Raw genomic sequence first — 24,442 nt, forward strand, 5'->3', positions numbered from 1 at the left:
ATAACAATTTAAGTTTTAGACAATACAATAATAGTTTTCAGTATGAACATAATACAATACCTATCTTTATATATTGTATTATGTTTATACTGTACGATCGATAATATTATGGAAAACATACAAGATTTTCAAGGAAGAAATTTGAGTTCAAGAGCGTTCAAGAAGTTACATGTGCAATATACAAGCGATACGTATCGAACCTGTATTGGACTTCGATACGAGCCCGTGCGTAAATATTCCATATCGATACGTATCAAATTTTTCTTCTTGAAAATCTTCATGTAGTATCCAAAAATAACTTACGAAAAATAATAAATACTAGTATTTAAAGACCATTATGATTTATGATGTGATAATAGATTTTATCGTTGCATGACAACAAAATAACCAGGGAATATTTAGGTACATTATAAAAACAATTATCCCAACAAACTGAAAATATTTTATGTTAATAATTTTTTATCCTTTAAATTTTTTTCGCTCATTAATTATTGTATATTTTTGTGCGAGGTACAATTACCAAAATTTAATCGCACATGTAGTGACGTAATGGCATAAAGACCCTTTAAAAATGCTTAGCATCCTGGGTTATTATGTCCCAGTTCATCACTATTTGAGGTGCCTCGTGTCTAAAATATTATTTAATAAAATATAAATTTGATATAATATATACAGCCTGTGTAAAATAAAAAAAAAATGTTTTCAAACAAGTCAATTGACGGAATTTGATTAAAAATATTAGAAAATAAACTAAAAAAGCAAAATATGACCTAAAAATGTGAAAAAATGACCTAAAAAATTTAAAACGTCAAAAAATGCAAAAATATGCAAAATAAAAGATTCATAGATGGATTTGTAGTTACATAATTCAAATTATGTACTTACAAAGCTGTCTTACAATCGCCAAAAAAAAAATGCACTTTCCTATAAATTCACAGCCCTAGTTATAAAGTTCCTATAGCAACCGAAGCTTAATACAACTAGGTTATCATAGCAACCTCATTAATTATTGAATTCTGAGGGTAGCGATGAATGTATTAAGTTTACAAGACTATATATTATATGTACCCGTGTATATAAGCATGACGCGTGGTTTTTTAATTTCAAGTGAGCAAATATATTATAAATAATGTGACATTACAAAATGTTATTTGGGATTTTTTTGAAATTTTTTTTTGTTTGAAGTGTCTTAACGAGTTATGATCAATAGTACGAAAGTAAATTGGGAAAAAGTTTTTATTTTAAAAGTTAAAACATTTAAAAATTAGTTTACATCATGAATATTAATCCTTTATGTTAAATAACTCAATATTACAATTATTCAGAAATTGGTTTTCGTAGCCTAATGGTGTTAAGTAGTGACAGCTCAAGGATTTGTGGGGCCTGGTAATTTATTTATATAAAAGGGTTCACTTCCTAGACACAAAATGGCTGTTGGTACATGGTTTGGTTAATACTAGGGCACCTTGACAGTAGTTTATATAAAATTGTTTAATGAGTATCCCTGATTTCACTTACTAGTTGTTAATTTATAACCTACAAGTCATAAGTTTTCAAACCTATCGTACTTCGATGTTTATTAGCAGTGTGTCACATCTAATATGTACATCTAGATTATAATATACAATATGCATAACACGCAAGGCCTCGCCACGCTCTTGAGCCGGCTCTTATATTAAGTACTTTCTATTTCTATTATTGTCTCGGGTTCAATGCACATTTTTCCTTGTGACTTACTTGAGGTAACTTTGCATTACAAATTGAGGGATATTTTCTTTTTATTAGGCCGAGCAAGTGGCCACGAGGGCTTCACTATGCGCCACGGACCACAGTCGAGCGCGTGGGCGACCTGAGTGAAAATAGATTAACTATAACTTTTAAACTGAAAGTGTTTGTAAGTTTATTTTTGCATCATTGTTCTCAACTCGTCAAAACCCGTCTTTTTTTTTAAATAGTATAAAGCAGACTGGTAGGTCTGGTAGTACCCAAGCCAGAATAAAATTCAAAATTATGTTTTATCTCACGCGTGTTATACATTGCTTCTGCTAATTTCAGTTATTTAAAACATATAACAGAAAACCAAGTCAAACATAAATGTATAGAACTACACAAGAAGTATTAACTTCTTTATAAATTCAAAAGCCTATAATAAAGTTGAAAAATATATTAATTTTCATGAGTACCTGGGTAATTAATAATAAAAATTCTAAAATCTAAATAAATTAAAATGTGTATAAATTACATTCACATTAAACATTAAATATTTACATTTCAATAAACCAAATTATAATAAAATTGAAAATTTGGGTAATTCTAGCATTACGACTTTACGAGTGATCCAGTTTCAAGTATAACTGAGAATAATTCACCAGATTTTGAAAGTGATTTGATAATTGATACAATATGCACATGATAATAATAGTACAAACTAAAAGCTATATAATGTGGATGTTGTTTTATTCAATAAATAATCAAAATTATCTTTTTCAGATAATTCTAGCACAGGTCGTGATATAGTTTTGAGTACAACTGAAAGTAATACAGCAAATACAGAAAGATACTTAGATAGATAACTAATTATACTGGTAAGTGGTAATACATAAAATATAAATATATTGTGTAATTAACTATTAAGTGTTACTTAGCCTTATCACTTATATTAAAACAATTAATATCTAGTTGTTAAAAAAAAAGTGTTGAATAAATCCAATTTTTATAGAGAATTAAATAAATGCCTTTTTAATATAAAAATTAAACTCATTTTTTACAAAATAACTATTTTTATCTGAGATACACTATCACAGCTAATATATTTTTGGAAAATTTTTAATATCAAGTTTTATAGCTTATATTAGTTTTATAGTTTATTCCTACCTATTTAACACAATATACGTTTTTATTAAAATAATTGTTTCATTTATTTATTTATTATTTTTTTTTTTTTTTTTAGGAAGGTACTTTTTTATTTAGTACTAATAATTTAGGAAAAGGTAATTTCATTACAACTGATGTTAATTGTTAGAACTTTGTAGGAATACATTTTGAAAGTGAAATAGAGCAAGACGATAATAATTTTGAAAATGAAAAAAATATGAAGACCGATTATCACAATTATACTCAAACTTCAACTATTTCACATTCTATTCGAAAATCTATAACTGATAGTGTCAAAAATTAATTCTTTGATAAGTATCCCATTTAACAGTGTATTCAGTCAGGTAAAGGAAAACTTGATTTTAAGAGAATTTATTTCAAAATATTACTTAATAATGAAACTATTCAATGAAAATGGATATCATACTCAACTGAGACTTGTTGTTTGTACTGTTCTGCTGTATATGCCAATAGCTATTTTAAGTATTTCATTAAATGAACCGTTTCATATAAATAAATTGTTTCACACCAGGCCCCACAAATCCTTGAGCCATCACTGCCTAATACCACTTGGCTATGAAAACCAATTTCTGAATGATTGTAATATTGAGTTATTTAACATAAAATATTAATATTTACAATGTACACTAGTTTTAAAATGTTATAACTTATAAACTAATAATTTTTGCCAATTTATTTTTGTACCATCGTTCTAAAATTGTTAAAACCTTTTCAAAAATCCCAAATAACATCCTGTAATACCACATTATTTATAATGTATTTGCTAACTTGAAATTGTTTGCGCAATCATCAGTAGTTCTTAATGGTTCCATATTAAATTATGTCCTCTTTATTGTTTGTTTTTCAATCAGGCACTGTGAACATTAAACATTACAATTAGATATCTCCTTTTGTACCTGTTATTTAGTTGTAAAAAGTATTTATAAGGTTTACAGTACCTACCTGTTTCAAATCTTAGTGTTGGACAAAATTCTACTACACTAACATAATTTAAAATACACAATAATAGGTATATTATATTATATTATATAATAATATGATCACTAATATGAAATAGAGTAAGAAAAGAAAGATTTTTTATTAATTGATAATTTTTTCCCGGACTCTCGTCCACCATTTTATTTCGATAGTTAAGTGGCACTACCATATATTATAATTACCTTGGATATGTCGTGTTGGATGGACTATAATATATTATTTATAATGTATATATTATATTAGTCCGTCACGTGAATTATATTCTGTCTGTCGATATAAGCAACATAATATTACTATGTATTATATTCGGAAGTATACAACTGTCGTCGAATCGACTGAATCGACTAAGTAACGAGTTGTAGTGTCGAGTCTCGAGCGTCAGCCGGCAGCGGGCAGACGTTATTTTTTAACTATGGTACTCACCTTACATCATATACATAAATATGATCTAAGGTACTCACCGGCTCGGGACCACGGAATTATCATAAATTATCTTATCTAGTCCTTGGTCAGGTCGCCATGTCGGGACGAGTAGTTGATCGCAACGCCATCTGACGATTGTGAAAAATAGTGAACTTGCGTCACCGTCACGAAATCAATGCCACAAAACTAAAATAATATGTGACGATAATAGTAATATCAAAATAATAAAATCACATTTCTCCCGCGTCTATAGCAGGCTGTCGCTCTGTGCCCTGTGGATCACTCCTCCCAAGATCTATAAAGTACTTTACAGATGTTGCACTCCTCCACCTAACCGTCCGCAACGATCACGGGCAGTGTAACACATTCGCGTTTCGCAATTTATACGCACGCAAAAATCGCGTAATCGGCCGCCGTCCGCACTCCGCAGCAGTGCCGTCCAGCGTCGCCCGTCGTCGCGTATCGTCGCAGGATAACAACAACAATAATAATAATAATAATAATAATAATAGTAATAATAATAATGTATATTGTATAAAATAATATTATGTGTATGACGACGATGTCAAACGGTCGATTAGAAACGATAAATCGCGCAGCAGTGAGTCACGTCGACCGCGTATGCGTCCGGTTTCGATAGTCTCGTTCCGTCATTTATAACAAATTGTCATCATTTATCAATATTGTATATTTTTGTTATTACTATCATCGTTATTATTTTGTGTTGGTGTTGATTTTTCTCTCCCAGTTACATCGTCGGTACGCGATAACCCCATCCGCCGCCGCCGTGCATCCTTAGGATCTGAACGGCCAAGGTCGTGTTTCCGATGGGATTTTCGCGTGACATTTTGGTGAGTACGAAGAAACCGTTTTGCATCACGTCTGGCGGTTACGTTTCCTGGCCGTGAAGCGTCCATCGGTCTTTGGTCTTAGTTCGGGGTTGGGTCCTGGACGTGTTATCGTCACCTTAATTTGTGCCGATATCCACTTTTATCCCCTTCCCCGGTTACGCTCATAAAAAAAATATTTAAAAAAAAAACCGTTTAGCTACTCGATTTATTGTCGAAGACTGGGATACCTCCGGGGATACCCTACATCAGATGACGATACTTGACATTTCTACGGTAATTTATCTTCTTATGTATTATGATTGGTTGGGCTTGGTGTTCTCGCTGACACTTCTTGCTAATACTCTATGATCACAAAATATTAATTGTGTTAGTATCATTTATACAAGAATTTGTTAGGCTATTGATAAATTCAAAAAACGAATTGCATTTCAACCCCGAATTCTTAAAGGTACAGCTGTACAGGAGGTTGGTACTTGTCTATCGTTTAATAGATTAAGTTAACAGGTACTAACCAATTTTATTAGTGTGTTCTAGATGATTGTTATAAAAATCATTTGATTTCTCTTGAAATAGGTAGGTTGTACACCTTATACCTAATGATAAACAAAATATATGATTTAGGACAGCGGCTTATAATATTTTGAAGTATGGAACCCCTGATAAAAGACTTCAAGCAGTAAACACCCTTCTTAATTTTCTCTCGGAAAAACTTTTTTTAGCTAAGACTTTTCACCTTAAAGTTTGAACTAATGGCCTTTAAAATATAATTCTTGTCATTGTGCCAAAATCAAACGTTATGCACTACATGGAAATAACTTAATAGATTGTAAAATGCATAGGTAGGTAATTTTCAAAGCAAAATTATAAAATTTACAATGACAATGATCATATTCAAGAAAACATAAGTACCTATATGTATTTTATATTCAGTTGACTCTCAGTAGCTCAAAGTTCAAGGAGAGTTCAATAAATTTGAAATATTAATAATTCCGAGCTAATAAAAATCATAAGTTGTTATGAGCAATTTAATAGAATTCTTTTTGTTCTGTGTAGTTCTTTAGATAGGTACCCATTAAGATATTTACTATGAAGCAAAAAATTTTTTAAATATTTTTATGTATAAAAATTTAATTAAAAGTTTAGATGAGCGGAGTAGTCAATTAATTTAAACTTTAAATGTTTATAAACTAATTATCTACTCTTTCAAACTTTCATATATCAGAATTTTCAGAAAAAAAATTCTGTTTTGGAATATGAAATTAAAAAATGTACCTACCTACCTACCTATCTATGTTGTCTTTCTAAAAAGTAAAAAATGTTTTTGAACGATAAAAAATATTAAAACGATATTCTTGTTAAAAAAATGTCTTGTAGCATGAATTCAAATAGGGTACCTATCTATGTAAAATAATATATTTTAAAAATGTTAATTCTTTTTACAATAATGAGTGTTAACAGTTAAAATCTCTTAACACCAATAGACAGACGTATATTATGATTAATTTTGATAAAATATTTGATTTCTATAGATTTAATAATAATTTTCTTAAATTTTTTTCATATTTCAGGTGTCAAATTTACAATGACTGTGGCACAATGGATATTTCCGACACAAAGGTTAGGGTTCTCTATGACTTTGAGTACAAGACTAGAGAAAACAAGTGCGTATCAATCAAAGAAGGCGAAAAACTACTTTTATTGAAAAAAACTAACGATGACTGGTGGCAAGTTATACGCAGTTCAGGCCAGCCATTTTATGTTCCAGCTACCTTTGTTAAAGAAATTCCACGAGCCCCTAGCAGGCCTAGTTTATCCAAGGGCGAGGAGAAAATTATAATAGAAAAACCACAAGTGCTAAAACGTACTATTTTTGAAAAACCTTTAACTCCGTCCTATGAAAACATTCCTTTAGAAAACACAACCGTTTTAAGTGTCAATGACTTGAATGTTAATGATGTGATAAGTGATATTAAACGAGTTGATATTCAAAATGAAAATAACATATTGTCACCAGTGTTAAACAGAAAAAATAAAACTGTAGTTACAGTTAACCAAGAAAATTCTGGCTATTGTCAGGTGAATATTAAAAAATGTGATATTAAAGAGCAACTTTCATTACAATTGTCTAGCTCCTTAGAAGAACTTGCTCAAGAAATTGAGCTAAAATCGTTGCCGTTGAACAAAAATACATTAACTTATGAGCCTTCTAAAGTGCAGAACTTGCTAGAAAACATTCGCAAGCCTGCTGTTATATCAATTCAAAATCTAAAAGCCATTGAAAAACCTGACATAAGTAATAATAATGGTCAAATTCCTAAAAATAAACTTTGTTACACTGGTAGCTTTAAAACAAAACATGAACGTGACAAATGGGCCAAAAACATAATGACCAATGAAAATATTATTGAAGAAAACAAACCAGATGATGAAGAATCAGTAATGATTAGTGATTCTGTTTTATCAAAATCAATATCTACACCTGATGCACATAGTACTAGTGCAGATCTCACAGGTGGATCAACAGATAGTCTATTAGATGGTGACTCATTGGGTATTACTGATAGCGATCAAGATTCATTGAGGTTGCATGGATCTAGAAAACGAACATCTTTGGCCAGGAATCGTAGAGTAAGAATTATAATTTGAAATATTTATTGTTAGACCCTTAAAAAAATAATAAATTATTATAAAATCAAGTTAGGATTGCAATGTATTACAGTACCTTAGTAATTAAGACTTAAGAGTCATAAAGCAATTAACCTTTGCAATAAACAAACCTATAAGCAAATTAGGCATTGGACTTATCTAATAATGACAAATAATAGTTAGTCATAGTATCAAATTGTTTAAAAAAAAAATAGGTACCATTTTGGTTCAGATTGTGGTTATTTAAAATTTAAATCTATAGTTGTACACTAGAAAGAATATTATTTTGTATGATATTTGTGTAATATAACTAATTTGAGTTAATTGTATTTTAGTTTTATAGGAACCAGACTAAAATATTTAGCTTCATAAGAAATTTTTTGATTAAAAAATATGTTTTTAATGAAAATTATTTGGACTTCAAAGTTTAAATTTCTGTGTAGTAAGATTTCAAGAAGTTACCTAGCAGTACCTAACATAGTTTTTCAGATATTATTTATAGATAATACATATATTATAAGTACGTCATTGTGTCAGTTATTTATCCAAATTAGCTTACTATAATCACTTTATCTCCATTTAAAATACATGTTTATAGACTGTGTTTTTGAGTGTCTACTCTAAACTCCATTATCAATAAGGTATAATTTATTTGTTTATTTAGCTACTAAAACACTAGGATATTAGTTTGAACTTCTTGGTACTTATTTAAACTCCTCATATATATATATATTTTTTTAGATTATAGTACCTACAAAGACATATCTCCACAATTAATACATAGCATAATGTAATATTCATAACAAAGTTACATAAATATTAAATTTATAGTGATTGGTAGAATCAAATAATAGGGATGTCATTAAGAGGTGTAATTTATAACTGTTTATAGAACTGAAATAAGTAAATTCTAAAAATTAATTTTTTAATTGTTTTTAAGGTGGGATATGTTACTATCAACATCAATCTACAATGATATACAATTATTGACAGCACATTAATACTGTGAAAGAGAATCCCTAACAAATTATTATTTCAGTTGCCTATTAAATATTTATAATTTACAAGCACACGCACAAATATTTGTATTAAACAATAATTTATTTAATTATTTAAGTACAGTTATGTACTGAAATTCAAAAAAGAAGCTGATTCAAAGACATTGCTCTAAATTGGGATGCTATATTATTCAACTGTTTTCACTTGGCATAATCAATTTTGTACATGTTACTTTCACAATATTATTTTCATTGCGCGTTAAACAGGCTACTCTATATAAAAAAAACTTAGGAAAACAATATTCGCCTGGTTTAATTAACCGTGAAAATCAACTGTATTATTTTCTCTTGCAGTTTGATTCATTTTAAGTGATCACCGTAGTTTATTTTTTTCTATTAGATACATTGACCTAATTTTTATTTCATTTACACTTTTGCTTATATTTTCTATATTAACATTTTATTTTATTTCTAGGTGGATTCTTATTCTAAAAGATATCCAATACGAAATTCTTCACCGCCAATTCTAGATGTTACTCCAAGTCATGGTGAACCATTTGAACGTACCTGGTCTTCCTCTAAACACCGTATAGTTGATGTATGATATTTGTAATGTACACTAATATAGATATAATATATATTATTAAATTTTCATAATTTTTATTTTACTATATAGGAAGACAAGATAAGTGGACATAGTAGTGCTGGGACAATTAATTCGGGTAGTCAAAGTCAAAGTTCATCTCCATTAGCTGAATTGGATGAAGAATATGAGCCTAATGATAATACTCCACCTCTAAAAACAAAAGTTAAACCTATTAGTGAGACACCTGTAGGATGGATAATGCAAGCTGATCCAACCTCTGGATTACCATGTTTTGTAAATCAGTCAACTGGGGCAAAGGTAAAAATAAATTTCACACAATATAAGGTGATCTCAGAATATAACATAGAATATTATGACAACATCACATTTGTGCTAAAAATAATTTTTCTGAGAAGAATCCGAGATAAAATAAAATTAGTTGTTAATTAGTAGTTGTTGTGTGCGCACTTAATTTTGTCGTCTCGTTTCTATTCGTTCTTTCTTATGGGTAGTTAAAATAGTTAGTACACTGTATTGTACTCATATGGTGATAGGTGACTTACCTATAAACTTATTTATTATGGCTAATGATATAATATGCTCTCCAGTCTTGTAAAAAATACTTTTGAAAAAGTATTAAGATTCTAATACTAGTATTCGAATAAAAAAGTATTGAAAAATACTATTATAAAAATGTATTTTACAAATACTTACAAAGTATTTGAATGCAAATACAAGTATTTATTTTAATTGTATGCTATATAATATATATGCATATTGTACACCAGTATAGGTACCTATTATGTTACTACTTATCATAAATTTTAACAATTACTATAAGTTATAACATGTCTTTCTATTTATAGATATATACATGTTCACATATTTCATTCTGCATTCAGATATATTTCAACTAATATTTTTTACATTTTAATGAAAAGAATAAACTAAATTATGATTATATATATTATTTATATAATATATTATGGAACAATTTTAAAATTATTAGATTTTCAAATTTCTTAAAAAATTCCAATATAGAAACCATATAAAATTTGATGTTGTATTTTTTAAATTTTAAATATTGTTATTACCTACATTTACTATACAAAAACATAATATTAGTTTTCAATGAAAACAATATTATTTTTATTATTGTAAATTTTTTGTGAAAAATAATAAATTAAAATTAATAAAATGGATATTATGGTATTTTAATACAAGTATTTAAATTTTGTTAAAAATACTTTTAAAAAGTATTCAAAATACTTTAAAAATACATTAAAATAACATATAAATTAAATACTTCAAAAAGAATTTAAATAGAAGTATTCGAATACTTTACAAGACTGATGCTCTCACTATAATTCATGCTTTGTGAATCTTAATGTTCCTATCAAATGTTTACTGATGGCTCTTAAGAAGTGCTCTGGTCTATCTGTCCCTCTACCAAAATGCCTTGAAATGAAAAATAGATTGCTAAAATTCCTCTTTTTTGGCTGTAATTAGGTCTCAAAGAAATTCCTGAGCTCAAAATTCTTATTTAAAACTATGTGTTGAAATGGATAGTTTTAAAATAAACTTGGGGGGATGGAGTGGCCGAGCGGTCTAAGATGTCGGTTGCGACGCAGCCGACGCCGGATCGATTCTTTGGTCACAGGAGGCATTTTTCTTTGGGCAAGTCATGGTGTCCGGAGAACAAGTGCCGCCATCCCCCACCCGGGCATGGCAGATACCTACGGGTGCCCAATCAAAAATTCTGCCAAACCCAACACACACGTGTTCCCCCTACCGACATTAAAAACATACAAAACCAATATAGCTAATGGCCATAGTTGCCGGGCTTAAGATCAAAAAAAAAAAAAAAACAAACAAACTTGGTAAGTAATTTAAATTGTTTCAATGATATCATTATTAATGAAATTAATAAAAAATGAACACAGTAAATCGACTAATAATCTTATTTTCGATTATGTCCATGAAGTAAACTGATCTTATGTTATGTTAAAACTTGCAGCTACTTCTAACAGTAAAAATAACTCTCAAAATGTATTGGGAATTTGGTTAAATTGTGTTGAGCTGTCTTGTAAATTTAAATGTATTTTGGGTAGAGAGAAATTCTTATTTGTATAATAGAGATGGTGGTGTTTTCTGGCAACTAGGAATAATTTTGATAGTAAATTAGTAAATGTTGACCATTTGTTATGCTTTATTATAATATTATTAATTTTCTTTTAGTTTACATAGGTATTCATTTTAATTCCTATATTGATTCATATGAAAAGCATTGTGAGATGTTGGAAAATATTGTTATAAATTATTATATTAACAATATTCTAATTATTGATGATTTAAATTTGAATGCATTTGCTGTTTCTGATTATACTTTATTCAATAACCCAGAAGCCGCTGTTATTGTAAATTCCTATATTAATTATATAAATTTAAGAGAGGTGGTTAATTGTCCATATTATGGTATATTAGATTTAATTTGTTCATATATTACCATTGATTCTATTCAGGCTTCTAAATTCTAATTCTTAACTTATACCTTTAATTGGCTCTTATGATATATACTCCGGCTCACGAGAGTCCATACGTAAACCGCGCATCAATACTGATGTCCGCGACGTCTGCCGACCGTATTTTCTCCCACCACTCGGCAATGTGAATACAGCAGCTCATAAATACACAGCTAATTAATTGTGTTTTGGGGGTGTTATATGGTTCTCCATATTGAAAAAAAAAACTCGCAAAAAATATGTTATAAACTTATAACGTAAGCGACACAAAAGACCAGTTATAAAAACAAATTAGTCGAATTTCGTAAACATGTTTACTGCTATGTATACACAAAAGTCATCGACGGCTGTCGGCGATCATCGCTGGCTGGCTTCCGATTGGTATGATTTGGCGTATGGAAGGGAACCGATGCGCAGCAACGGACGTCTTAGCACGTATGGACGCTCATGGGCCTTAATATAGATTCATTAATTTCTGGAATTTTCAATTTTAATTCTTGTAATTTCTATATTATTCTCGTTTTTTTGTCAAATCTTAATATTGTTTTTAACATAACTAATTTAGATTTAGAAAAAGACATTTTTAAATTTCATGAAATGGTTTATCATAATTCATATTTGTTATATATTTGTTCCAAGGATAAAGTTAAATCTTATACCTTATATTTATTATAATTTAAGAAACTTCTAGAAAACAAGCGCACAAAAAGTATGAAATTTCAAATTAATTTCCAGATTATTAATGGAAGGAATTATAAACAATTATTTCTACTGATTTATTATAATTATAAACTAAAAATTGAAAATAATATCAATATTAAGTTAAATTTTATAAAAGGTCACATGCCTATTAAATATACAATAAATAAATATATTTATCGGTAATGCCAATGTTAAAACCTTAAATTGATTTTTTTCTTAGTTATATCCATCATATGGAATCAATGTTGAAATAATTAATCTGTAATCAGTTTGTTATTTCTTAATTGTCAAATTACCAAGATTAGCATAATAATTGCACCATGTTGAACTTGAGAAATTACCTCTTGATACTATTGAACTATCTATTAATTATATTTTTTGTAAATAAGATAAGTCTAAAAAATTTAAATAAAACACTAAACAATTTATATGAAAAATGTAAAAATGTAAAAAATTGGATCCAGATTTCGAATATTGTTAATATTTTCCTTGTTTATGTCCTTATTATTATTTTTGTTACTTTTGAATTTTGAAATGTCATATAAGTATATAAAAATGATTGGTACTTTTTGATTACATCTTGATTATGTACCTAACAGAATTCAGTTTTTAATTTTTTTAAATTAAATTTTGTTGAATGTATATTTATGTATATTAATGAATGTATTTGGTATAGATAAGTTTTCAGTAGTTCAGTATAATACAATGGAAAGTAGATAACTACCAACTTACATCATTGACAAGTATATAGTTGATAATGTTATTTTGAACTTAGTTTTGGTTTAACATTCAATTGATGACCATGAATATTAAAACGTATTTGTATGAGACTATAATATACTAAGTCATATATTTAGAATGCCAATATGTTAAAATAAATCGTGGAATTTTGACTTATAATTAAAAAAATATATATATATAATATAGTTAAATAAAATAAATAAAATTTGTATGGTTTTACTTTAAAATTATTTAAAAACTGAAAAAAAAATTGTTTTTGCAAAGATGTATTTTATCAATCTTATGCGTTGGTCAGAAAGAGAAAAAACTATGTACTATACTCTGTTCAAATTAAGATTGAACAGCTCGCTCGACCAAAACATGTTGTTTTCTTGCATTCCGGACACCGTTGAGAGCGTATGCACGGCAGCCAGCACTGTTGCCGACGATCGACCAATCACAGAATGCATAGCAATTGTATAGGGGGTCAGGCACTGTTTGGCGGCTCAGTCTGCATGCTCGACGCGATTCAATTTTAACCTAAACTGCGTATAGCATCGAAAATCCTTCTAAATTGTATAATTAATCTGGTACAATTTCTTATTAAAACTATTTAATTTTATAATTTTGTTACATAATTTGGTAACAATAATATTGATTTGACGCGTAAGTGTATACTGTATACTTATAATAATTTATCATTCAAAAACATGTATGATAATTTGATAATTTGATAAATATGAAATATGAAATAAATTGACTATAAATTGTTATTTTATTTTAACTATGTGACTATTTACTTAATTAAACTTGAATTAAGTAAAGACAGTATTTACATAAGTAAACCTTACATTTATAGGTAATGACTAATGCGTGGGTAAGGCAGATGCAGTAGTTTTACCATCAAGAAAACCTTGAAGATAGATGAATTATTTATAGAAATAACAAGTATTAAAAACATCATAACTTATAATTCTAGACTATGATTTCATACATTAATTTTTTAATTTTTAAGTTCAAGCAATTCTGGTAATTTAAAAAAAAAAACCCCATGTCAATACAAGGTTACAATAAAGTACATATACATTTAAATAGTTTTAAGTGGCCAATTTATATAGATATATCCCACCAAGTGGTAGATTTACATTACGGTTACATTTAAAGTGGCTGTATTATAGTTATATGAGGTCAACTTAAATAATTGAATGTATAGACATATAAACTTAGGTTTATGGTCAAATGTCGCTATAACCAATATTTTTTTATTATAAATATGCTATCACAATTAAAATTAAAGTAATCATTTTTACATTCTAAAAACATTTCTGAGAAAAGTTGTTTGCTTGGCACTTTTTTACATTTTTTTTTAAACAAAAAATAATAGTGTTTTTGCAACCTTGCCAATTACATTTTTTTACTATGGAGTTCAAAATGTATTTGGTGCAAATTAATATATTTAACTCAAATAAAATACTGTGGCAAGATGTGCTTTAATAATCATTTATTCAATCTAATTTTCCATTGTACTATTATAATTAAATCAAGGAATCATGTATGCTCAAATATATGGGAAGGGGTATTGTGTTTAGGAGTGCAAAAACGCTGTTTTGTAGTAAAACTTTGGCGAAAATGATCAAACTAGAACTGATTTTATAGGTAATAACAATTTGATGTATAATCTGAACCCCAATAGGTATGTTTACAATATACAGGTGATTCATTAAGCATACAACAGACATTATCTCAAAGAGTACTAATGTTTTTGAAAATATTTTTTTACATAGTTTTAAGTCGTTAAAAAAACGTTTTTATTAAAAAATCATATTTTTAGATTCTGAGTGGAACGATGAATGTATTGATTTTACAATGATGTGTGTTTTTTTTTTTTTTTTTGTGTCTGTGTACACGATAAGTAGTCGAAATAATCCTTCGATTTTCAACTTCAGTATCTTGTTCGATCAGAAAGTGAATATCGTTGGTGCATTGAGGAGGTCAAAATTTAAATTTCCCAGTAGTTTTCAAAAGCGCCGGGAAAAACAAAAGAAAAATTAAGGAAAAACGGGAATTTTTACGCAAAATCTGTTTTCGAGAAAATCGATTTTGGTTTTTGTGTAACTTTAAAAAAAATGACCGTGGATACATGAAATTTTGACTGAATGTTTACATTTCCATTTTCTATATACGATAAAATTTTCAAAATATTTTGACTTATTTTGAGCTCTTTACGGACATTGACAGTTTTCATTTTTTTTTAGGTTTTTTTCTAAAAATATCAATAAAATTTTGTTTGTTAATTAAAAAAGCTTGAAAATTTAATAGAAGGCTCCAAGTATATTGTTTCAAAAGCAGATGAAAAATATTAAAAATCCTTAGTCACAGTTTTTTTTTATAAGCATTTAAAGTTCAAAAATTGAAAAAATATGGAAAAATCACGAAAATTAGCAAATTATTTGAGTTAAGAATTCGTAAAAATTTTTCTTTTTAAATCTAAGATTTTAAAATGTAATACAAGATTCCTTATAGGATAATCTACCTTTATCAAAAAAAAAATGTCTATAAGAAACTCAAATTAAATTTTTATGAGCGTTTGAAATTCATATTTTTACAACATTTGGTATTTACTCGATTTCTTACGTAACGATTTTCTTATTTTGTTGTAATTAAAAAACGAATGACTGTAGAAACTTGAAAATTTCACTGAATGTTTATATTAGCATTTTCTATATACGATAAAATTTTGAAAATTATTTGACTCTTTTTGAGCTGTTTACGGACATTGTAAGTTATCAATTTTTTTCGTTTTTTTTTCTATAAATATCAATAAAGTTTTATCTATTGGGCCAAAAAGTGTAAAAAATTAATACAGGGCTCCTGATACATTGTTACAATAGCAATTGAAAAATATTACAAATACATAGGCACAATTTTTTTTTATAAGCATTTGAAGTTAAAATCTTTTAAATTATTTTAAAGTTAAAAATTTATAATATTTTCAAATTTTATATCTAAGGATTGAAAATTTAAAACAAGATTCCACGTAAATATTTAATTCTGTTACCAAAAATTCTAAGAAATACATAAGCACAGTTTATTTTTATAGTAATTTTAAGTTCAAATTTGGACGAAATTACATATTAAAAAACCTGGAATAAGTATTTTAGTTATTTTGTTGTGATTGTATAATATTATTTGTGGGTACTTGAAACTTCTAAAGTATACTATTATAATATAATATATCTATGATAGTACCACGGTTTGTTGTTGATGTATAACGCGTTACCTAATCCTAATGGATATTGTGATATGATTAATTTGAAAATTATTAATAATACTATAGATAAGTATAACTATAATATGTATGTCTAATATCTAGACTGACAAACCGTCTCCGCTCAGAATCGTTTTTCTTATACAGTGATATTATATATATCCACTTACCCACCTTTTTTTAAATTTAAATTTTTTACTTCAGCATCTTTTCTGGTAGGAAAGTGAATCTAGTTAATAATTTTGGGGTCAAAGGTAAAAAATTCACGATAGTTCACTAAAGCCTGGGAAAAAAAAAAAATTAAATTCATGATAAGATTTTCTAAATATTTTGTTGAACTATTTATAGACATGAGACTTTTTTAGTTATTTTTTCATCATTATTGTCGATAAATAATTTTTTGTTCGGTCAAAAAACTCGAAAATTGAATACAAGGGTTCCTCATAAGTCATAAGTTTATGTTATTGAAAAAAAGTTGGGCATAAATTGACAATAAGTTAAAATTAGAATTTTCACTATTTTGACTAAATTCGTTAAAAAATAAAGATTTGCAAGTTAGATTACGTTAAAAATTCATACAATTTTTATTCTTAAACTTAATATTTATAAATGTAATACAAGATTCCTCATAAGTTTTTCTTCACTATCTAACCAAAAAAAAAGTTTGCCGAAAAGTCATATTATTTGAAAATGTTTATGACTTTGGATTTATTCATAATCATAATCAACGATTCATTATCGAACGATTTTCTTATTTGCTTGTAATTATAATATACATTTTTGCTGGGTAGAAAAGCTTGATCATTTTTATGAAGTTCCTCTTAAGTTGTTATAATAGCAGATTAAAAATATTAAAGATACATGATTAGGCACGATTTTTTTATAAGCATTGAAAGTTCTAATTTTTACAAAATTCATCAGAATCATGAAAACTTGCAAAACTATTTTGTAGTTAAAAATTAATAAAATGTTGAATTTTCTTAGATAAAGATTGAAAGTAATTTATCGCATGTAACCAAAAAATCTAAAAAATATTTGTACACATTTTTATAGATATTTTAAGTTTTGTTATGTACGTAGTACGTTATATTTAACTACCTTAATTAATTACGATTTTTAATTTTATTCAAAACAACGCTGAAAGACACAATGAAAAAATAATTCCTAATCGCGTGTTTAAAAATATTTTACTTTAAATGCTGATCGTCTATAATAATGATTATTTTTTTCTTGACGGGACCTAATTATCTAAATATATTGTTTTAGTATCCGAAAAAAAAAACCCTAAATACTCAAATCCTTCATAATTCGTTTTTATACTAGTGTTTAAAGGTTATAGACATTTTAGTATTTTTTATATAAAATATATTTGTGCTATAATAGGTTAAAGCATGACATTTAAATGCCAACACACAGGCACACAACAAATACGACTGTGAAAATATATACCTACTACGTGGTGAATCTATTTTAAACATTTCACGCAGGTTACGTATAATATACATCGTTCTGTCGGTTAGCTAAAAGCACGATAGTCGTTGCTCGCTGTGCTGTCGTCGTCATCTCCGTTTTAATTGTATAATGTAAATTGTAATAAAAAAAAGCAACTAATAAGTACCACTCACGAATGGATGTCAGTATGTGTCAATTAAACAGTGTCGCGCTGACTCTTGAACGCGTCGGTTTCCTTATCGACGACTATTATACTTCCCATGGAAGCGGACGTGGTGAGATGGTTGCAATGTCTACGGCACACGGTGGCCGAAGAGTCGGAACCGTGGAATTTGTTTAGTGTTAATCGCGATTCCGTCTTGGACTCGACAATTGATAATTTATTCGATTTTGATTCCACCACCAGCGTTTCGGATTTTGAATATTATAGCATGGACCGGCAGCCGGGCGACGACGACGGTTCGTTGTCGTTCGACGTCGACGATGACTGTACCGTGCCGCATTCGGACACAACGACGTTCCCAAACGATGAAATTTGCATTTCGTTTAGACCAAAGTGGTCTGACATAATGGCTTGGAAAAATGAGCTCATGGACAGCGCTTTGGACGGGATTTCGTCTGAAGACGAACAGGTGTTGTCCACACGCTCTATCTAAAAAAATGTTCAAAAAATAATCTAACAATTTCGTTAAGTTTGAAAAGTAAAAAGTCATTTGTTTGATTTATTTAATTTTCCCTACAGAGAAATACTGGATCTCACTGAGAAAAACTCGTAATATCGTGATTAAAATATGTTACAATAATACAATTATTTCATAATAATAATTAAAATTATGAATTTACTACTTACTACTATATAAATAAATGCAAAAAGTCAGGAATTGTTGTTTATATTTTTTTACCGCTTAACTACTGACAAGTGTATCTAGACATACCATATTGAACCAGTATACTTTGTTATGTTTTAGTGGCTCTCTTCAAAAGATTTTAAAGGTCGATCTTATTACTATGAAGAAAACAGTAAAGAATCATCTTGGACATTGCCTGAGACAAGTAATAGCAATGCATCTAATGCTAGCCCATCGTCTCTTAAAGTAGACTTAGAAGATTCTTCTTCGTCTTTGAAATCAAACAAAAGTAATAGTGAAAAAAATGACTCTTCAGACTTAAAGTAATTTTTATAAATTTATTTTATTTAAATGTATAATTTTTTATTGTTGTATACATTCTATATAAAATACCAATTGTATTAATTTAATTTTTAGGAGCCCATCGTCACCTCAAGTAAATGTTCCTAAGAATTGGCCCCAATTATGGGATGGGCATATGGTAATTATTTTTTTTTATTGAATGTTAAATTGATTTTAATTGTTTTTTACATAACTTATTAATTAACCACTCTTGTAGTGTGTATTGAAAGAAGGTCCTTTAAATCGAACTAAAATAACTGAAAACGGAAAGAGGCTTCGAAAGAATTGGACGATATCACATGTAATACTTACAGAATTATTTTTACTTTTCTTCAAAGACTCTAAATGTTTTGTAGCAATGGTAAATTATTATTCTGTTAACTCAAGTATTATATTACATATATTAATAAATATTTTTATTTAATAGAAAAATGGTAATGGACGACCAGAACTTTGTGTGGATTTGAATGGTGCCCTTGTGTATCCAGCAGACAAGGTATCTAGCCGTAAAAATGTCTACGTTATCAGTACTGTCTTAGGAACTCAGGTATTGTTCCAAAACGAATGTAACATCCAAGCCCAGTCATGGCTCTATGCAATACAAGCAGTTATTTCCAATCTGGTTAGTTATATATTATATATAATAATCTATTAAAAAAATATATCATCGCTAATGCATGTTTGACTAAAATGTATTTATTATTTTTAGCCGTGTAACTTTGACAGATGTCCTCGTTCACCAAATACACGCACCAAAGACTTACTTGATGCTGAAAAAAAAAACAAACTAAATAGGAACAAATCCCTTAAATGTAAGTTCCAATTAAAAAATGTGTTGTTATTGTTTTTTTTTTTTACACTAGTTAATTTATTGTATATAGTCATATCCTGTAGTAGAGGGTCTAGATAATGAAACAGGGAAAACAGTAGAGTTTATCAATTGAGTTTAATGAATATTGCAGTTTGTATACTGGTTTTATTTTATCTTTTTTTTTTTATGAACAGTCACGTTTTAAATATTGGTGTATTCAAATATTATATTTATCATTTCTGTATTTGAATGTTATGGCATGAAAATGATAAGGTCTTTGTTTTATTTTGCAATTGATAATTTCATGACTATTTTTTCGTTAGTAAAAGCAAAAGATGGTGGAAGTATGGAAGATTTAACATCAAATGTAGAACGTCAGACAAAAATAAAAGCCCGTCTACGGAAATTTTTTCATCGAAGACCTACAATGGAATCGCTAGTCAAAAAAGGAATATGGAAAGGTATTTGATCATTATTCATCCAATAATCATTTCGTTACATTATTGATTTTTAATTTAGATGAGAATGCATTTGGGTGTTTCTTGGAACATGTGGTTGGTACAGACCAACCGCGCGTCCCAGCTTTTGTTCAACGTTGTGTGGCAGCAATTGAGATCAGTGAAGAAAATTTAAAAACCGATGGTCTGTACCGCGCTTCAGGCAATTTATCTCAGGTGCAAAAGATAAGATTACAAGTTGACCAAAATAATCTATCAGTGATTGACCAAGAAGAGGATGTTCATGTTTTAACTGGCGCTCTCAAGCTGTTTTTCAGAGAACTCAAAGAACCTCTTATACCGTATCATGCTTTCCGCAAAGCCATTTCAGCAGGCAGTAAGTGTCAAGTTAATTTAACTATTTTTTAAATATTTCAAGATTTCAATCATGATTAATATTTTAGGAATTTATTAATAATGGCTTATTTTAGCGCCATATTAGGTTACCATGGTGTGTAACATTTGCATACATTCTCAGCTGGTAATTTATGTGTTTAATATTGTGCTATTCAATCATAATTTATTAAGTTCCTCTTTGTCTCATTTGTTGCAAAAATCTTGTAAAAATCTCTTATTGTGCAACTAGTAATCTTAAAAATTGAACTATAAAGATCATGGTGTTTACTGTTGAGGACCTCTATCACACATTCATTAATTAATTAAATGTGTCATGTTTTACTAAAATTAATATAATATCTAATATTTATTTTCCAGCAAGTCATAGTCGTAAAGACAAGTTATTGCATTTTCGTGATATCACAAAATCATTACCTGGACCCAATTATGACACACTAAAGTTCTTACTAATACACTTATTGAAGTAATATAATTTTCCTAAATATGTCTATGATTTGTATTAATACATGTATTGTTTGTAGAGTAACAAGTTACAAGGAATTCAACCGGATGCACATTCCAAATTTAGCTATTGTTTTTGGACCAACCCTCATGTGGCCAGAAATTGAATCCACAAATATGGCAATTGACCTAATGCAACAAAATATGGTGATAGAAGCACTATTAGCCGACTTTGATAATATATTCAAATAAAAACGTTCAGTAAAATATTAAAAAATCTGTACAATACCGTTAAAAGCGTAACATTCCACAATGTTTCTATATTGTATTTTAAAAAGGAATTATTCGTTTGGATATTATTTAATATAATATACCACCGGAATCATTACAAGACAATATTTAAGACTGACACGTTTTGACATGTATTGCAGGAAATGTTGGATATTAATATGTTTATTTTTCTATAGAAATGATACAAATATGTTAACCAGTTTTATTTTTTCTAAGTAGGGCTACTGTTTATGTTTATGTATGGTAGAAGTTATATAAATGTATATTTTTACTGCTACCAAGTACCTATAAATAGTTTGATTTTAGAGTATTTTTTTGTTTTGTGACTTCTATGTTGTATTTTGTAAAGGTTAACAAAATACTCTCAAATTTTATCCTATTAGTTGTTTTTTTTTTTTTATGTAAACATAGATTAGACTTATTTTTGTTACTGTTTCTTATTATTTTAATTTTTAATTTAGGAATTTTTTTTTTTTTGAAAATTATTTTACATTCTGTGAATATTTTTTTGCATAGAATGATTATTATATATTATTATTATAAATTATTTGACCTAATATGCACATATTATCGCATCAAATATATTTTACCTATGTTAATAAAAATTTGTTTTGATATTAAACAACAAATGTAACATAGTCCTAATTGCAATATTAGTTTTGGGGGGACGGAGTGGCCGAGTGGACTACGGGGTCGGTTCTGACTCGTTGCCGGTTTGAGCCTACACCACAGGCGGCTTCTCTCTCTGGGCAGGCAACTGTCTAGAGAGTGAGGCCGCCATGGCAGAAACCTAAGGGTGCCCAACTTGAAATCCTGCCAAACCTAAAACCCAAACCCCCCTAAAAACAACAAAAAACAGCTAATGGCCATAGTTGCCGGGCTTAAGTTCAATAAAAAAAAAAGTTTTCAGGAAGGATATCTATCCTTATGGATAAGTTTTCAGCAACTGGGGTTTGAGTACTATTGCTAGAGGTTTATACCAATATAAAGAGTCGTTTGACTTACAACTCAAAATAATTAGGCAGCAACTAAGTGGCCCATCTATAATACAATGTAGTGATAATAGCAACAATTTTTTTTTCAATTAATTATGGGTTATTGGAATAATTTAATTAATTTGGATATTACGATTGGATATCAAACCCGTTTTGACTCCCTGGTAAAAGCAGTCTGAATAATTAATTATAAGAATATTGGCTTAAACACATACACATCTTACGCATTAATGGCCTACCTTTTTTTTTTAATACGTCAACATACTTTTATAAAGAACAAGCTCATTGATAAAAACATAATATGTTAAAATAAAACCAATTTGAAGAATAAATAAACATTTTATTTATCATTTTTACAAAAATGGTTCAAGATTAATTTCAAATGCAGAACATGGCATGGTTAGTTCATAGGCAGTAATCACTTCGGGATGCAAAACACCCATTAATCCAATGACATTCCCTTGATAAATTATTTGTGCACAGCGACCTGGGAAGTAAGTCTCGTCTAAAATAAAAATTAATAATAAAATATAAGCACTTCATGTATTACAATCTAATATTGATACATTAATTATCATTTAATATTTTTACCATTGGCAGCTTTAATTTGATAGGTACTGCCACTTTCAGAAGAAAATTTTACGTCTAACATTTGCATTATACGGTCCATGAGGCCATGGACAATTTCAAATCCTGGGGTTTTACCATAATATATGGCGCACACATGTCTTTCATTACGAGCCCCCACTTCTACAATGAACAACAAGACAATTAGCAACCTAACCTTATAAGTTTTGGACGGAATTACTTACCACTGGTGTCATCTTTAAGTACCACATCTGTTACTTCAAATAATTTCATAGGTAGAGGCATTTTTTTATTAGCTGACGTTGTTTTCAAAAGTCCAGATAAAATATTAGTACGCGCAACTTGGAACTCCAATGTTTTGGGATTACTTATGCATACAGTACGTTGAGTATCAAATGGTTTCCGGATTTTTGTCGAAACATCATCTTTTGAACACTATAAAAAAATTAAAATAATAATTAGTGTCTATAATGAACAAGACAATAACTCAAAAACTTACTAAGGAAAAAGTTAGTACTTCATTGAAACCACAATATGCAATTTCATTCCTAATCTTATCAGACAGAGAATTGATGGGCAGTTGAGAACCTATTGTAGTGGTTTTCGGTAATGTTTTGGGTATATTGTTATAACCGTAAGCAATAGCTACATCTTCATATAAGTCACATGCATGGATAATGTCATGTCTAGTCGGAGGCACTTCGACAACAACCATATCAGATTCTTTCAAAACAGCCGATTTCAAACACATGGACGATAAAGCAGAGGACAGGTTGTCTAAATTTTCACTACAAATAACTTCTTTTAGTGGGAATTCTTTGTATCTGTACCATAAATTCTATAATACCTGATCCCTAAATATGAATTCACTTTCTTTCGATTCACTGTTTCTTTGCGATATTTCAGTTCTGGGTACAATTTTACTGCCCCATCAGGGTATATAATTTCACACCTTTCTGCTGTATACTTATTTGAACAGTATTTACTGAACATGCACAAAACTGTGTCCAAAACAATATTGGCCTAAACAAAAAAAAGAATGATCAAATTTACAATACAAACATAGGATTAAGGGGATTGGTGGCGGTGATTTCCTGTCTTTGACCAACACACGCGCAACATAAGAATTTAGACGTATTTTTTGTCCAACGTACCGATTGATATAGTGAAGCGATAAAAATTCTGAAAACAGATTTGAATTTGTCGTCAAGTCTACTTGAGATCGGTCAGT

The 24,442-nt window shown here is 28.7% G+C and overlaps 2 protein-coding genes across 3 annotated transcripts in view; one reads left to right on the forward strand and one right to left on the reverse strand.

The window, feature by feature from the left end:
- Window positions 1-4,540: 4,540 nt before the first annotated feature.
- On the forward strand, window positions 4,541-22,233 carry LOC100162820 (rho GTPase-activating protein 12). Of its 2 annotated transcripts, none has more exons than XM_001944040.5 (13): window positions 4,541-5,147; window positions 6,716-7,775; window positions 9,267-9,389; window positions 9,468-9,695; window positions 19,010-19,212; window positions 19,307-19,370; window positions 19,449-19,592; window positions 19,659-19,853; window positions 19,941-20,043; window positions 20,366-20,503; window positions 20,562-20,876; window positions 21,254-21,359; window positions 21,418-22,233. In XM_001944040.5, exons 2-13 carry the CDS (start codon window positions 6,744-6,746, stop codon window positions 21,587-21,589), a joined length of 2,823 nt encoding a protein of 940 aa, XP_001944075.2. In that variant the 5' UTR covers window positions 4,541-5,147; window positions 6,716-6,743; the 3' UTR covers window positions 21,590-22,233. The 2 variants fall into 2 exon arrangements, with proteins under 2 accessions (XP_001944075.2, XP_016663869.1); XM_016808380.2 differs by lacking the exon at window positions 4,541-5,147 and adding an exon at window positions 5,198-5,420.
- A 709-nt stretch (window positions 22,234-22,942) lies between these two features.
- Window positions 22,943-24,442, reverse strand: part of LOC100168993 (phenylalanine--tRNA ligase beta subunit) — a 3,129-nt gene continuing 1,629 nt past the window's right edge. The window contains exons 7-11 of the mRNA XM_001944909.5: window positions 24,059-24,234; window positions 23,711-23,999; window positions 23,436-23,646; window positions 23,215-23,373; window positions 22,943-23,128 (exon numbers count right to left, since the gene is read on the reverse strand). Of these exons, the coding sequence (XP_001944944.1) occupies window positions 22,977-23,128; window positions 23,215-23,373; window positions 23,436-23,646; window positions 23,711-23,999; window positions 24,059-24,234 (987 nt within the window). The 3' untranslated portion in view covers window positions 22,943-22,976. The remainder of the gene's footprint in view (window positions 23,129-23,214; window positions 23,374-23,435; window positions 23,647-23,710; window positions 24,000-24,058; window positions 24,235-24,442) is intronic.

This window comes from Acyrthosiphon pisum, chromosome A2 (genome assembly GCF_005508785.2).
Source record: "Acyrthosiphon pisum isolate AL4f chromosome A2, pea_aphid_22Mar2018_4r6ur, whole genome shotgun sequence".
In the NCBI taxonomy this organism is placed as follows: domain Eukaryota; kingdom Metazoa; phylum Arthropoda; class Insecta; order Hemiptera; family Aphididae; genus Acyrthosiphon; species Acyrthosiphon pisum.

Coding starts and splice junctions, on each gene's coding strand:
- LOC100162820 (XM_001944040.5), top strand. CDS start 6,744: ATGGATATTTCCGACACAAAGGTTAGGGTTCTCTATGACTTTGAGTAC. Junction 19,371..19,448: donor AATTATGGGATGGGCATATG/GTAATTATTTTT, acceptor CCACTCTTGTAG/TGTGTATTGAAAGAAGGTCC. Junction 21,360..21,417: donor TTACTAATACACTTATTGAA/GTAATATAATTT, acceptor TATTGTTTGTAG/AGTAACAAGTTACAAGGAAT.